Source organism: Taeniopygia guttata, chromosome 1A (genome assembly GCF_048771995.1).
Source record: "Taeniopygia guttata chromosome 1A, bTaeGut7.mat, whole genome shotgun sequence".
Classification (NCBI taxonomy): Eukaryota; Metazoa; Chordata; class Aves; order Passeriformes; family Estrildidae; genus Taeniopygia; species Taeniopygia guttata.
The window spans coordinates 11,860,570-11,877,179 of record NC_133025.1 but is presented as its reverse complement, the minus strand read 5'-3'; the positions used below and the strand labels follow the sequence as shown (position 1 = coordinate 11,877,179).

General features: G+C 43.1%; 2 protein-coding genes across 8 annotated transcripts in view; one reads left to right on the top strand and one right to left on the bottom strand.

Moving 5' to 3' along the window:
• Window positions 1-1,704: 1,704 nt before the first annotated feature.
• Window positions 1,705-5,721, bottom strand: TMEM60 (transmembrane protein 60). Of its 2 annotated transcripts, XM_030291578.4 has the most exons (3): window positions 5,571-5,671; window positions 5,145-5,194; window positions 1,705-2,356 (listed from the first exon to the last, which is right to left on the bottom strand). In XM_030291578.4, the coding sequence occupies exon 3, from the start codon at window positions 2,312-2,314 to the stop codon at window positions 1,910-1,912; it is 405 nt and encodes a 134-aa protein (XP_030147438.4). In that variant the 5' UTR covers window positions 2,315-2,356; window positions 5,145-5,194; window positions 5,571-5,671; the 3' UTR covers window positions 1,705-1,909. The 2 variants fall into 2 exon arrangements, with proteins under 2 accessions (XP_030147438.4, XP_030147429.4); XM_030291569.4 differs by lacking the exon at window positions 5,145-5,194 and having other exon boundaries at window positions 5,571-5,721.
• Window positions 5,722-6,053: 332 nt separating this feature from the next.
• PHTF2 (putative homeodomain transcription factor 2) overlaps window positions 6,054-16,610 on the top strand; it is a 64,265-nt gene continuing 53,708 nt past the window's right edge. For 3 of the 6 annotated variants that reach the window (XM_030291505.4, XM_030291515.4, XM_030291476.4), the window contains exon 1: window positions 6,054-6,196. The gene's annotated coding sequence lies outside the window, so the exon portion shown is untranslated. Of the gene's footprint in view, window positions 6,197-6,883; window positions 6,903-15,121; window positions 15,171-15,272; window positions 15,459-16,610 lie in introns of those variants that run through there. The other 3 variants (XM_072919324.1, XM_030291494.4, XM_072919333.1) reach the window with 3 other exon arrangements.

Here is a 16,610-nt window from a genome sequence, read left to right as displayed (position 1 = left end):
GTTTGGAATTTTATTCTTCTAGAATCATCAGATAGGAAAGGAGTATGGGTGTTATTTTATGCTTGGTCCCATACCTACCACAGGTAAGTGTGTGTGTGTGTGTGTGGAGATAAGATCATCTTGTCTGAGGTGCTTGAATGTTTGCTACAAAGTTTACCTGAATTGGAGGTAGGGCTTTAGATACTCTTCATAAATTTTGAAAGTAGCCATAACAAATGCACAAGGTCTAGATTGCCTGCCATGCATTCCATTCCAGGCAGGGGCATCATGGCCCAGGTTCCCATTTGCAGAACAGAACCATGTGGGATGTGCAGATGAAGCCTGTTCTCTCCACCTCACACACGTGTACCTGTGGCACCTGTGTGTGCTCACTCTCGCAGCTCCTGTAGCCAGCAGGTCTAAGAGCATGTTCTGAGATTAATGTACCCCTCCTCACAGCTCATCCTAATCACAAGTGCCAATTTTACTTGAAAAATCACTCAAAGCTGTCCACAGGAACTAAATATTTTACATTTTTTTAACAACCACTGTGGTTTAGAATTCTTTTGTCTGTCTTTTCCTGGTTTCTCCTTTAGCAAGGTAGGACAGTCAACCACTCTGAAATAAATATGACTTAAATACATTTTATAAATCATTTGTTACCTGATATTCTGAATTGGGATTCATTGCCTTAGAATGGAACATGTTTTCTTAGATAAAACTCTTTCAGCAGTCTCCCACAATATGGTTCCTCTGTATTTTATCCATGTCTGTGTGATGAAACAGCAAATGAGTAAATGCAAACACTTCCACAGACAAGTATAGTTGAATGTACATACATAAAATTTTATTAGTGAAACACTTGTCTAGGTATGTCCTGTTACCCTAGACTGTTTTTCATTCACTTAACATTCTTCTGTCTCTAGGAAGTGTAAATGGATCAGTACTTTCAGTATGCATGTTAATAATGTCCCAGAAAACTACTACACTTGAATTTGGTGTTACTGTATCTCCTGAAAGAGCACTTCAGTCCACAAAATACACTTGTAGTTCCAGCTCTTCACTGAAGTCCTATTCACTTGTTACCTGAAAAAGGTCATTTCATCATATTTGAGTTTGTCAGTGCTCCATGAAGCCAAGGCTTCACCCCCAGAAATTTCATATCCTCGGGTATTAAAAACTGTCTTGTTCAAGTACCACTTTGGGCAGGTACAACTGCAGTACTGAACTCACAGTGTATTTTCAGTCTCTTGTAACACTGCTGATTTCTCACTTGGAAAAGAATCACCATTTTCTCCCTCTTCTGTATCTCAGGACTGCTGGTACAGCTCAGCTACCAACTGTATTCCCTAAGGTTAACATATTGGTTATGGGCTGTTTCAGCAGCTTAGAAAACTGCTTATTTTTACAATGGCAAAGGAATCTTGCTGTCCAAAAAAAGGAAGGTGTATTACTTTATTCCTTTTCTTGCTCTTATTTGGCTGCTGTCAATTGTTACTGATTTTTAAAGCAAATTTAGCTCCTTATGGAAATTACTGTTAACTGGTTATTTGTTGACTTACAGTGTAAGTAGCAGAAAATGTTAGTCCTCTTTCCCAGGATTACTCAATGTGCTGGATACTCTGTGTAGAACATTTGTGGTTTCTTTGACAAGGTCTTCTACCTGCACGTGAAGAACCCATATCTTATTCCATGTAACAAGCAACAGTAATCATATTAGAACAGTTATGTTGAACAAATACTTTTATTTACAAGAGCATATGTGAGTTTTAAAATAAAAAAATGAAACATGTCTACTTTCAGTCTGCTTTAGCTTAAGTCTCCAGCTTGACTCATTTGGCTTTCTAGTTTGAAGATCAAATCTGTGGCAAAATGATAATAATCTAGTAATTTGGTGCCAATCTTGGCACTGGGAACCAGCTGGCATAGCCTAGTCTCTTCGTACATAGAAGATATTGTATCCAAGTTCAACCATGCCCCCGATCAGCAAGGCCCAGAGTGGGATGAAGACGTAGGCCAGTTTCATGGTGGTGAAGCGCTGCAGCTTGGCACACAGGGCGAGGCAGAAGGCCAATTTCAGCAGCATTGCAATGAGGTACCACACCTTCTTCTTCATGTTCTGGGAGCCATTGCGAGGGTCAAAGCCAGACTTGCAGCGTCCAGCCATTTTTACAATTAACATAACTAGAAGAATTGTGTCAAATATCCACACTGGAATAAAAATGAGGAACCAGTTCCACGGTGCTTTCTCATCCAACTTCAGCACCAGCATGATCAGGAAGAGTAAGGTAAAAAGCCATGTCAGCAGCACTCTTTGCGCCAGGGACATTCTCATTTAAACAGCTTTGAGAGGAAGGCCTTTGCTGTCAGCAGCAACCTAACAAAACAAAAAGGGGGAGGGAAGGCATCAAAAGATGGCACTACACCACCATGAGGCATATTCCACAAAGGAGACCAACTCCTTTTTCTTGCTTTCCCACTCCTAACCTCACCCACATGCTGCTTCCTAGCCCTTTCATAATTACCATGCCCAGCTGAACAGTGTTCCAGTCCACTATTTCCTTGGAGTGCCTTAAGCAGCTGTGTAACTGCCTTAATCTGAATTGGTTCTGTGAAACAAACTGTACTTTAATCCTAAACAAGCTGTCAGACTCATTTAGGGAGTTTTGAATGCTAAGAATGTATTTAGATCCATTTTCCACCAGTAAATGAGGCACTCACAGCTAATGCTTGAAAACAAAACGTAACAGTTCTCTCTCTGTACCAAAATAGCCACAGTAAAACATGAAGCAGCACGAGGGAGCATGAAACCCTTGGAAGAATCCTGCAGTTTGCAGAGCTGCAGCTGAAGTGATCTGAGCTCAAACTGAGCCAGTGAGCACTGCCCAGCTTTCTGTCAGCCAGCAACCTTGAAATTACTAAAAGCTACAGATAACGTTTGCTTTTTGGCAGGTATCTTAAGTATTTCAGACACTGACTGACAGGTTTATTGGCTGGGTAGGATATTTAAATTTCTCTGTAGTCATGACGAAAGAAAAACAAGACAAATGCGTCTGCCACAGTCATGAAAGTGAAGTTTTTAAAACCTTAACTGGATAGTTTTTACCACTGCATCTGCCAAAAGCCTTTCACTACAAGTGTAAGAAACAGAACTGTGAAGGACTGTGATCTTCCTCTAAATTTCATGCTGCAAAAATGAATAATTTTTACCTGTGAAATGGTGCTGAAGTAGGTATTTTATTATCTTAAAATTTTGAATTTTGAATTTTTACTAATTCCCTTTAGAACACAAATAGTCTTTCACCTGAAATAAGAAAATAAGCTTTGATTTGTTCCAGAGTACAAAAATATTTGAATTACTGAAAGTGTGATGTTGTGTTCTGAAGCATTGAATCCTCAGCAGATGCTGCGGGAAGGACAAGAGCTGCTTCCCCTCTGTGCCCCCAGTGCCCAGAAGCTGCTGCTGCTTCCTGTGTGTTATTACCAAGGCACACAACATCACCTCATCATAGCTGCTCAACTCACCCAACAAACAGAAATCTACTGCCACCTTTTTTTTTTTAACTGGGATAGTTTTTTGCCAGATTAGGAAGTTGGACAAATTCTGTGATCAGATATAATTTGCTGCTAGAAGGAGGGAAATAAAAGTTTCTGTCTCAACTGGTTATGAGATGAGCTGCTGCCTTACAGTGAGGGGATAACAATTTTGTACATCAATAAAATCATCCTACAGTTTAAATCTGTGTCTTCTGATACACAGTTCAACAAACAGATCTACTATTTTATTCAGTCTGAGTTTGAAGTTTGAATGGATTTGATTTAGTGGATAGCAGTAAGATTTCTTGCAAGAAGATACAGTTTTGCCTAAAATACTCTAAATTTGTGTTGCAGTCAGTGCATCCCCTCTTTGTTTTGGGGCTGACACTTGTGTCCAAAGTAGCCAGTTCCCTGAGCTGAACTAGGAAAAAAAAAAAAAAAAGTAAGTTTAAAGTAGGATTTTGTAGTTTTGCTTTTCACAGTCTCAGTTCTGCTCAGATCACCAAAGGTCTGGTTAAAGACAGTTCCTGACAGGGTGGAACCAAGACCCCCTACCCTTCTCTTTGTTGGGGAAGAGGGGAAGCTCAGAAGCAGCACTCAAGAGTTAAGGGGACAAAAAAATTGGAGGAGGTTTAGATAGGATTGTTTAGCTCTTGTTACAGAAACAAACCTAAAACAGCTGTGCGGGGATAACAGAACAATTACTATGTCTGGTCTAAAGCATTTACAGTATTTTGAAAACACTCCCAATATTCTCAAGTGCAAGTCTGTGGCTAAAGTGAGGAATCATGATCTGAAATAAAGTTTCAACATTCTTTTCATGAGAATGTTTTTCAAAAACAGTTCTGGAAATCAATGCTGCAAACACTACAAGAAGGAGACACTCATATTAGCAAACTGGAGAAAGCAGAAACCAAGCAGAAACAGACTGGAAACCTGGGTCTGAAAGGAGAAAAGAAACTCAACACTCTTAGAAGTATCAGGTTATCAGATACTCAAAGAAGGTGCTATCACCTGTCTCCAGAGGAAACACAAAGCTACTGAAGATGTATTAACACGGGGTTACTCAATTTTAAGGTTGTTCACTTGTAAATACTTTCAGTTTGCTAAGAACCGCTTTGCAACAACTGGAAAAAGCAGACAGATACAGGAAATGGGAAAATGTTACACAGTCTTTCTCTGACCTAACAGAAGTTACTGCCAGACTGGGCAGGACTGCAAGGCTCCAGTTTTAGAGGCATTTTGAGATGAAAACTCAAGAAAATCCAAGTGTACTTTTGAAATCTTGGAGTCCAAGTAAAGAAAGCTACCAGATTTTAAAGGCTGAGAGCTGGATATAGCGCTGACATAACAACAAAGGGTTTGATTACATGGTGCATTTGATTATCTCATGATGAAAGAAAGATCACGGGCAAATTCTTTGCTAGAGCCCAGCTATCCCAACAAGAAGAGTGACACTGGGAGAAGGATGCAGCTGTGCTACAGGTCTGACCTGGCTCTTCAGTGAGAACACTGATGGGATGTCAGAGTGTGAAAATAAAAAAACTCTTGACTCCTATTAAAGGACCTACATATTTAGAGAGAGAAGATTTTCAGTGAGGAGAAACTATCCAAGGAGCATCACTGACCTTGGTGGGATGATCTGCATAACGAGGATATTATGATAGTTAATTCTGTCCTGTTTAGGAGAAAAAAATAAAGAGGGCAACTTACGCACGACACTCAACTCAGTAGTAATAACACGAACCTATACATTTAGATTTAAGCCTTGAGCATCGCCTAGAAAAAGTCCTGAAATTCGTATTATGGTGAAACGATATTAAACAGAACCCCAGTTCGATTAAATATCATTTTAGAGCTTATTCTGATCGTATGGAATCGTAATTTAACACTTCGAAAGAAAAACTGCGGTAGGCCCAGTTTAAAACCCCATTTAAACACAGCTTTGTATTCACAAACTCGGCCCCTCCCTCGGCCTTGTCCCGCCAGGCCGCGCTTCCCCGGCCCTGCCGGGGGTCCCTGAGGCGGACGCCCCGGTCGCTCCCGTCACCTACCGGAGATCGCGGCGCATCCCCCGGTCCGCGGGGCCCGCGCTCGGCTGAGGGGGCGCGGGGCCCGCCCCGCCCGCTCCGCCTCAGGGAACCGCCCGGCCCTCACCCGCCCCGCGCTGCTATTGGCCAGCGGGGACGCGCGTCCTGCCGCTCTCCATTGTCATTGGGCCACGCCAACGTCGCTCAAGTTAACCCCGCCCCCTTTCCCATCCGTCGGTGACGCCCCTCGAGCTCGGGCCGCCCATCCCGGCCGGCGGCCCGTCAGCCCAGAGCCCCGCCCCCGCCTCCGATTGGTGCACAGGGCTGTCTGTCACAGCGGCCCCGCCTCCACCCCGCCGCCTGTCCGTCAAGCGCAGCCCCGCCTCCCTCGCGCTCTCATTGGCCGCCCGTCGCGCCTCGGCCCCGCCCCCGAAGGCGGAGGAGCCGCCGCTGGCCCCGCCCCGGCCCGGCGGCGCGCGCGGGTGGCGCGCTGTTGCTGCCGCCGCTGCCGCCCGGGCGCGCGCGCCGCTCCCCCCTTCCCGCTTCCCCCGCCAGCTGTTGCCTCGCGCGCGCCTTCCCGCCGCCGCCGCCGCCTCGCGCTCCCGCCGCCGTTGCGTGCGGCGCGCGCTGCCCCGCGGCACCCGCGAACGGTGAGATGGCGGCGGTGGGGGGCTCCGGCACCCGGGGGGGGGCTCCGACACCCGTGGGGGGGAGCCGGCACCTGGTGGGGGGCTCCGGCACCCGGGGGGGGGGCTCCGGCCCGCCGGGGCACCGCGTTCCCCGCGGGGCTGGGGAAGGGGCCGGCCGGGGCGCGGGGACCCGGCCGGGGCGAGGCTGCGGTGCTCTCTCGGTTCTAGCGGACGGCGCGGCGGAGGCGCAGGGCGCACATCGCCGGCGGGGCCGCCCCGGCTCCTCTGGCCGGGCGGCGGGAGCGGGGCGGCTGCCGTCCCCCACCTCCCCCCGGGGAGCCCGGCCGGGGCAAGGGCGGGCGGCCGCGGCCTCCGCGGCGCCGCGGTTCCCTCCGGCGGGAGCCGGCGCTGTGCTGGCGCCGCTGGGGCGGGGGTCTGAGCCCGGCTCGGAGCGACCCCTGCCCGCAGCGCCGCCGACCCGCAGCGGGTCTGGCCGCGCCGTCCCGGAGCCGTCGGCGTCGGGGCTGCCGTGTCCTCCGCCGCCGGCGTCGGTGCGGGCGGCAGAGGTGCAGGAGCGGTCCGGGGCCCTTGCCGTGCTCGGGGCTCTGCCTGCCCGCCCCGGCTGTGCTGTGAGACGCCTTCTCCCCGCTGAGCTGCTTGAACGTGCCGTGAGCTGCTTCAGTGCCTGTGTCAGGTGATAGAACGTCGCTTCTGCTTCCCTTCAGAGGTCCTGAATTTCAGCATCTTCATGTTCGTCTCTGACCTCGTCTCATGTGTTCTCGTGTGTTCCGTGCATTTATGTTTCCTTTACCCTTTTTTCCCCACCTCTTTTCCACCCTAAAATAGTGGCAACCTTACTCCAGCTTATCCTTGGTTTTTCGTTTGAGAATCAAAATGTTAGGGAACTTCTCATCACTCAAAATTTATGCTGTCACATTCATTTTCTTAGTGTTTTATTTGCTGTCGTTTCTGTGAGAAACAAAGGAACTGAGGAAAATTTACCCCACGGTACTAGAACTGTGCACGTGTTTGTTAATTTTAATTCTGTTTCTCATACCATAGCCTCTGAGTGTGTGTTTCTCAGCTGTATCAGATTCAGTGAAACTTTGAGTCCATAGTGTCAAGCTCTGTGCCTGGTATTTTGCCTTTGACTGCTTTTACATGTTACTGGTCACTTGAAAAGTAATGCTGCCAAGTCTTGCATTTTGCTCCAAATTTGCCAGTGTCTTACCCATCTGTCATATAATTAACTGGAAAAAGTAATTAATTGGAAAACCTGACTTGTTGAAAGTACTTTAATTAACGTTCTGAAATTCTTTGTGATGACGTGTTCCTACAGAAAATACAGCTTGTCATATAGTTTGGAGACACGAGTTCTCTAATAGGAGTGAGACTAGGGATGGTGTGTCATCAGTAATTTGTCTGCTTATATCTTCCTGTTGATGGTGTTAAACAGATGGTGGTGTCTGTTTTATCAGGGAGAAGTGCATCTTCAGCTGCACTTGGAGTGGTCAGTAAGCAGCAGAAGGATGTATTTCTGTTACATACATTAGTGCTTGGCATCAGACTTTGTTTTCCTGAGGTTAAGAGGCTAAAAGTGTTTTGTGCAAAAATCTCTGTTATAAATAGCTGTATGTATTTGTCTATTTTTGTAGCTCTGAAGTACTGGTGATCTTCTTTGGTTTGCCTCTTTGCTTGTAGCTCCCTGGGAAGGATAATCCTTTTCTCAGAAGTCTTATTTCTGTTCCAGTAAGTTGTTTATGAATGTATGTATGCACATCACCTTGATGGACTCCATTGTACAGTATTTACAAGCAACTTTCATTTCTGAAGGTGAAGGTTGAGAGCAGTGCTTGGAACTTGTGTATTTTAGATCCCAATCCATGTTTGAAGTGGAATGTTTGTACAGTTAAATGTTCTGTTGCTATGTTTTACTGCCAATGTATGTTTTTATTCTGGATATAAATATTACAAAGGATAAAGCATGAGCCTGAGTCACCAGAAAAAGAATTCAGAAACCTAGTTGGTTTAATTCAATGTTTGCACTATAATTTTTCCTCCTGTGTTGTGCGGAATGTGACATACAAATAAGTTGACGGTAACTGTTGGGAAGTCCATGGAGAATTTCAAGTATTCTGGTAGTACTGGATTTCTCCCAAAGGAGAGTTAGCACAGCTTGTCTCAAAAAGTTGATCCCAGCTGTATCCATAGCTGCCGGGCATTGGTGTGAATTCTGGGAGAAATCAAAGTCCTGTAGGTTTTGAAATAGGAAACAGTATTGGTGTGTTTTAGAGGGGGGTCATAGGTGTGTTAAAGAATTCCAGTCAACTTTCTTTGAGGCAGTTGACCACGCAGTGAGGGGTGAAGCGCTGCTGGACTTGAACAATGTTGTTCCTGTCACAGCTGGCAGGGGTCACTGGAAAGCAGTGGACTTTATTTCTTTCCTAATTCTTAAAAGTTACATATACTGTCTTCCTTGGCTTTGTCTATATATCTATCTTATTTCTAGTAGAAATACTGTTTAAGAAATTTTTTGTTTTTTCTCAGTCCCCCTGTGAGTGAGAATGATACCAGTCAAAGATTGGGGTTTGGGTTTTCCTTTGTGAGGAAGTTATTTTTCTCATAAACAATGTTGCTTATAGATTCATCATCGGACAGTTTATGTGGATTTTTAGCAAGACTTATTAAGGGCACAAAGCTTGTACAATTGCTTTCTTTGTCTGTCTTCTCCCATTTGAGTCACTTCTTACTCAGATAATGAAACTGAAGTTAATGGCAACTGTAAGACATTAACTACCTACACTGTGACAAAGTTTTATAAAACTTTTGATAGGTAGTGTCCCAAATTAATATTCCTACCCAAAAAAGTCAGTCATAATTGAGTACCTCCCTTCTCCAAGAAGTGAGCAGCTGCGGGGCAGTCTATGTGCTAAGCTCTGAGCCATCAGCACTAGCCTACTTTGACTCCAGCCAAGCACTTGGGATGGTTGTTATGATGGGTGGGGGGCAGGAAAAATATTATGGGTGGGGACAATGGTAAAAGCAGGCAGACATAATTGCTTCTGCCCACAGAGCAAGGTAGGCCTGTTTTTTCTCTAATGTTTTTTTGTTTTATGAAGTAAACAAAACAAAACTCATGGGGTACTTGTCAGAGATACAGCTGCATCTTCCTGTTTGAGGAGAATGGACCACCACTTACTGAAAAATAAGTGGTGGTGTGAAAAGTAAGACTTTGAAAGCTTTTAATGTCATGTTTTCTCCCTGGAGTGTACTGTGCTGTTTTTTATAAAGGTCCTTCTTGATGGGTGCAGAGGAGGAAATGGTTACCTCTTTGAAGAAATTATATTCGAATTTTTCAGGAGGACCCAAAGTGCTTTATAAATTGCCATAGGTGAAAAAAGAGTTAATACCAATTAGAGCGATAATGTATTGCTGTGTAATGTTGGGGTATACTTTACTTGTCATCATAGAATAATTTAGCAAAGGGTCATTGGAGGTCATCAGTCTGGTCCAGCCCCATCTCAGAGCAGCTTCAAATTTAGAGCAAACACATGGTACATATAGAGAGATTGCTATTGTGATGTCAGGAAATTTAGAAATACAGCTTGTGTTTGTGCTGGGTATTTTTTTTTTTTTTTAATTGAAGGGGAGGGTATCAGGAGGTTCCTAGAACTATTCTCTTATTTCTAAATTTATGCATGTGAATGGGAATTTTTCCAAATTTGTTTCTGCTGGGAATACATGTAATATTCAGTATTCAATTCTTTGCTCATTTGAGGTGGTCTTGGTAGATGTTCTCCAAAGAGCTTAGATGGCTTTCTTGAATAGGTCCAAGCATTGGACTCCTATTTGCAAATAATTTGTGGTTCTGTTCTTAAAAAATAAAATACAACTGCAGAGTGGGAAAAGAAATTAAAGCAATATCACATCAAACGTGAAATCGTGCAAGCCTTGCATTTTGGAAGTTGGCCAGCGCCAGATGCTTTTGGGGTTTAGGTGGTTGGCAGATGCTGGCTTGGCAGCTAAACACGCTTCGTGTTGATGTGTCCAGGGGACAGTTTGTTCTGTGTGTGGCTCATGCTCTCCTTGGTGTTGGCTTCTGACTGTTGTGCGGTCGGGTTCAGGGAGTGTTTGGATGGCCAAACACAGCCCAGTGATCTCTTTGGATGCTTTCTTGCATCCTGGGTTATGAAGCTTGAGATTCCCTCAGCTGTGTGTTTATTTTTTTCCTTTATTATTGTTGTTATTGTGTGTTTAAAAGCAGCTTTCTTTTTGAATGGGAGTTAAATCTTGGCTGCAGTGACTTCCTATGACAGTGAGTTTAACAGTCTACTTATGTGTTATAATATAATATTTCTCTATTAAAAATTTGGCTTTGCTATCCTCTCAGCTTAGTAATAAATAAAGTTGCTTGTATTACTGGGAAGATGTTGTTTTCTTGACTTTATTTTATGTTTTTCTCTTGAAATCTCATTTAATTTATTATAATGCCTTATTTTTCTGTTCATAGTTTCCTGTTTCAATAGGAGAGTCTTTCAAGTTGTTGGTAATTCATAGGCCTCCTCAGAGCCGCTCCCTCTATATTTTAATATTCTTCTCCCAATAAAGTAGGTGTACTTCAAATCAGATTGCACAGCTGATGAACAGAGCTGTACTGCAGTGTTTTCCTTGTTGTTCCCCTTTTATTCAGATCTCCCTGCTCTTCTAACTGTATTATATTAGATGGCAGAGGTCCCTGAGCCACCAAAGTTCCTTTCGGGATTTGAGATATCATTTCTTAAGGCCTTGAGTGGTGTTCATAGTTTGCTCCCCCTGCCTTCCCTTACAGATAACATTGACATGGTTGATACTGAATTCCATTTATTTTGCCTTTTCATTTTTAAAATTTATGCATATTCTTAAGCTTTGCTAGTTTAAGATTGCCATCTAGAAATGTTACTGCTTCAGGTTCTTCTTTGTAGTATAAAAGATAAATATAGTGAGCACTGCTGGAATTTTTACAGAAGCTTAAAATTTGGAATAATAGGACAGGGTTCAGTTCACTCTATTTCAGAACTTAATTTAGGTAGTACTTCATAAAAACTCTAGTCTACTGGTCCAAATAGGAGGAGGAGAGGAGAAATAGCCCTAATTAGTTGACATTACTGTGTTAATGGTGCTTGAGAAGCCTTATGGGGAGAGATGCAGAGTGTTCAAGCTGGCTGTGGTCAGAGCTCGTGGGCTCAGCAGGGACAGCCAGAGCCTGGGAGCTGTCTCCTCTGTGATGGGCTCCAGGGCTGGAAGCTGGTGACTAAGGACAGTGTCCTGTGGTGATACTTGTTTGGAGTGGTTAAAACCCTTGTGGAGCCTTACAGGGCCATCCTGACCTTTGCCATCAGTTGTGTGGATGTGTCTTTAGGAAGAGATTGCATCTGCTTGAAGTTCCCTCTTTAGGGCTCTGGGAGCCAGCAGGAATGTGGGGCATCTCTACCCTTACCTGTCAGGGCCTGATGAGCAATGACATGGTGTCTGTGTTCGTCTCTCTAGTAAAAGTCTGATGGTTGGAATACTTACCTGGAATTTGCCATTTCTGGATGCTCTCATCCTTTAACAAGCTAGTCATCAAGCACATGTATGCGGCACGAGGCCCTGAATGTCTGCCTCTGTCCCTACTGTGTGCTCAGGTGTGTGAAAGCTGGTGTGTGGGAATCCAGAGCTTCCCTCTGGCTGCCCTGGAAGGCCTGGGACCCTGGCAGGGGCTCAGGAACCCCCCTGTACAGAGCCCCCAGAGACACTGTCTGTGATCTCTGTCCATGGAAAAGAATTTTCAATCATACAGGACGAATTACAAGCTGTGAGTGTTTGATATGAGTAATAATTAAGTGTGGCATGGGTGCAAAAGTAAAATATTAAAGATTCTAGATTAGGGGTTCAAAGGGGACAAGATGGAGGAAATTGGGTGTGTTTTGTCCTTTTTCTCCTTCTTCATGCCCTCCATGTTTCACTGGAGTGTTGGCATTTTTCTGTTGGTTTAGGCTGGGGACACACTGTTCAACATAGATGATAGATATTGGTACAGTATTGTAAATATAGCACAGGTATTTTCTGGTATATAATGTTTGTAACATCCCACTGAGGGCAGAGCCCCACACGCTGCCCTGCAGGACAGACCTGCGGCAGGGCAGCAGAACATTTTAGAGATAAGCAAGAATAAACAACCTTGAAACCAGCACAGACGAATTATGGCTTCTTCTTTGGCAACGGGGCAGAAAGACAGAGACTTTTTACAATTTCAGAATCATCAATACCACAGATTCCGACACTAGTGGAACATGGAGAGACCAGACTAGGAAAATTTAGTCTGTTTGGTTTCAGGATTAGGGTGGTTCCGCGTGAAGGAGAATGGGGGTTTGTGTGCACTTTGCCTTGGGCTGGCACTGAGTGGAGGAGCTGCAGGCCAGTGGTCTGTGATCCAAGGAGCTTCTGGGCATTGATATCAGGTGATCAGTAGCCTGCTCTGTGCAGACTGGAATGCTGCTGTTAATCTTCATGATCCAGTTAGCTGATTGCAGAGAAGAATGTTGATTCCAGATTTTGTTCAGTGTTTTGGCTGGTTTTAATCTGTGGCAGTGTTTGGTTTTCATAGATAACAGACTAATTGGAAGTCTTTGACATCTTTCCAAAGGTTCTTTGAAAGTCCACATATGTTCTATCACTTGTTCTTGTCTATCAGTTAGTTTGACGTGTCCAGAAATACTGATAGACCGAGACATGATCTTCCTGTGTAGAAACTGCTGATTAGACCCTATCAGATAGTCTTTCGGGTATAATGGTGTTCCATTTTTAATGATTTGTTTTGAGGACCTTGCCAGATACACATGTAAGGCTTGTTACTCTGCAATTCCTTGCTTGGATCACTCCAGACACTTAAAAAAAAATTTTTTAAAGAATTTAAAAATTCATGCTCAGCATTTTTGACTCTGTTCCTACAGAGCAGTGGCTGTTACACGAGACAGCAGCTTTTTCCAACAGCTCAGCCACTTCATGCCTCAGCTGCTTCAAAACTTGCTGGATAACTATTTATAGAACGTGATGCAAACTTGGTGATTTAGGAGTGGTTTTCAGCTTCCTGACTGTAGTCATCAAGAAGCCACAACTCTGCTGTGCAGTGCCTTGTGACAGATAATCATGTCTTCCTAAACACAAGTCAGTGTTTCCAGTGAGCAATATTTATTATTGCATTAAGAATCTCAATAAAGAAGAAAGCAGCATGACATTTTATTTAAAGGCGGTGACTATATTTGTTTGTTTGGAGTTTTTTTTCAAATATTTGTTAAGGCAGCTATATATATATATATATTTAAAACTTGATGTTTATATACATTCTGTTCCTTAATAAAGTTGTTACAGTTGTAAGAGCAGATGTGTACATGCAAGGTTTCAGGGATTTCTCAGTATAAGGTTGCAAATGTTTAATGGGCTATGTACGTGTGTGCATGTACTATTCAGTACAAAAAACAGGAATAGAAAGAACTTGAGATCGACCATGTGCTGGTTTTTATTTAGTTTTTTTTTTAAAGATACAGCATTTTCAGAAATGGCTTTTAGATCCAATGTGGTTACAGCAATTACTGTATTTGGTGAGATTTTTGAAACAGACACCCCTTATAGTAGATAAGAAGCAAAATTCACTTGAGTATAGTTCCCTTTAAGGGCTTGGAGTTTTCTAATTATTGACCAGTGTGATGTGTTTAAATATTTGAAGCTTTCTGCTAATTGATAAATACTACAGCAGGCTCAAAAGCAAATTCTGGGAGGTGTAGAATCTTGGACTTCTCAGTTCAGAGTCCTTCCCCCCCTGTTTTTGTGGATAGGGTATCTATGAGATTGTGTCAGATTATTTCAAATGGAGCCATGAACCAGTTATGTAACAAATTTACAAAAGATGCACAGATCTTAATGCAGAGATTCCAGAAACGTCTGCAGCAGTTGCAACAACTGTGCACAATTTTCTTTTACCAGAACCTGAAATAAATCTCAGAAATCCTGATGGTCAACATTTTGTTGCTATTTCGGACAGTTGTGTAGTTCACTGACAAAACAAGTATTTCTTGGGTGACAGTTATTTTGTGTGGCACTTCTTTGCTTCAGATATTGGTGGCTTTGCTGTGGAAGTGAGGATGGCTAGGTTGAGTCTGCTTCCAGTCAGATTTTTGAAAGCTAGTTGTCACTACATGCTCTGTGCTGTCTGTGATATCTTCCTGCTTGGCTGGTGAGTGATAAAGGGCATGAGCTTTTAAGGAAATATGCAGCAGCAGGAATAGGATCAGATGCAGTGGTTTGTGGGCAGAATACTGAGGCCTGAGAAGGTATCAGCTTTTCATCATTTGACATCTTACTGGAGGCACAGGCAGGCATGGACATGCTGCCAGATGTTTGTGTCTGTCATCATGTAAGACATGTTTGGTACATCCCTGTTCAAGAGCAGGGTTTGATACACAGCAGCATAGGGTCTGATTCATGTCTTATTGTCGCTGCTGTTGGCCTGACGAAGGAGACAAACAAAAATCTCCCAGAATAGGCATCTAGGCATGTTAATTTTTTTTTAATCAGTTGCCTGGGGGTGATTGCAATTTGGGGTTTCAGGTTTTTTTGTGGGGTTTGGGCTTTTTTTGAGATGGAGTGAAGGGCAGAGTTTGAAAATTAACTCTCACGAGCAGCATCCTAGGAATGCTGGTATCCAGTTCTAGCAGAGTTTTGGTCTTCCTTGGGGAAAGCAAATATGTTAATTCCTTTTTATTTACAAACTGTTATGACCTTGGGTTGCAAGACAACCTGGGGGGGCTCAGCAGGCATGGCAGGAAGAGTACTTTTCATGCTGGTTGCTGGATATCGTCCTTAAGTTAGCAGTGTCTGGGGTTTTCTTAATTTAACTTGACTTTTTTCCTTTGGTTTTGACTGCTGCAGATTTTCTTAAGGGTGGCTGGAAGGAACATGATAAAACCTCCACTGAAAGGTATGAACCTGGGAGTGACAAGTTTCTCATTTGCTTGTATACAATTTGCAATTCTGAAGTGCTATTTTGAGAACAGTGATGCATAGATAAAGTACTTAAAAAGAACAGTGAGTACATTGCTTAGTATTTGATGTTCCCTTTCAAAAAGGAGATGTAGGTTTAATGGTTTATGTGTAATGCACATTAAAAATAATCGTTCTTTTGGAGCATTGCTTTAAGGCTTTCATCCTATTCTTTGTAGCAGTGGCAGAACTCCCCTGGGTTTAAGTGGAGGAAGGATGAGTCCTGGTAAGTTTAGTACTGTATCTGCATTACAGGGATGCCTCCTTGGTTTGTTGTGTCATGGCAGAAACAGCTTTTTGTCAACAGTGGATGCCTAATGTGACTAAGCTGTTTATTGGGCTCATTTAAACTTAAAGTATCAAATAATGTCAGCAATTTGATGAAAATGTTAATTTGTATTTTGGTGTTGAACTTAGAAAGTGAAGGTTTTTTTTCCTTCACATTAAAGTTGTTTTCTAGCTGTGCCTGAACAAGTTTAATGCTTTCAGAGAGTCTGTATGATACAAGTGTTGCAATAAAGTTAGTAGTTTGGGCCATAGTCTTTACTGTTCTATGTCTTTTCTTACTCTACATGCCCGGGAATCTTAGTGAAAAGACACCTGTGATTGTGAAAGTGCAATATGGAGGATCTAACATAATGGTAAACAGTTCTATCTTGGAAAGCAGTTGAAACCAGGTTGTAGTATTCTCATGGCTTTACATTATAACCTTTTTAGAACTCCTTTATTTTTCTGAAGGCACTAAAACTCGATGACTTTTTAAAAAACATTTGATACAAAAGCAACCTCGGTTTTGCAGTTTTAATTCTGATTATTTATAGTGAACATGCAACTTCATTGCATCATCAGTCTGTGATCATGAGTTGTGAAGGACACTCAGGTCTTGACTCAAACTCTGGATGGTATCCTGACCATTCAGGTTGGGATTGCTATAAAGGGAACAGGTTCCTTGAAATATTTAGTGATTCACAGTGTTTGCAGACAAGGACACCAACTATTTGCCTCTGCATCCTTGCTTGTGTTGTATTTTTAATTATGACCTTTTGCTAGTTGACGCTGCTTAGACTTGTATATTCTTAAAAAACCTTTTTTTTTTTTTTTCTTTGTCACTATGGAAGAGCACAATTTTATTCTTAACTTCTGTCAGTTCAGATTGCTTTAGACTGTCATTTAGAAATATATACACTTATCTCTGACTTGGGTTACCAAAGCCTTGTGGGATATGAGTAAAATTCCTAAATATACTTTGAATTTGTGTATAGCCTATGTTACTCAATAAGCACTGCAGTACTGTGGGGCTTGCGTGAGCTCTTAGCTACCTAAAGACATCTAAATATAAATTTCTGTGGCTTTTGAGAAACTGCTACTTTGATTGCAA

Coding starts and splice junctions, on each gene's coding strand:
- TMEM60 (XM_030291569.4), bottom strand. CDS start 2,314: ATGAGAATGTCCCTGGCGCAAAGAGTGCTGCTGACATGGCTTTTTACC.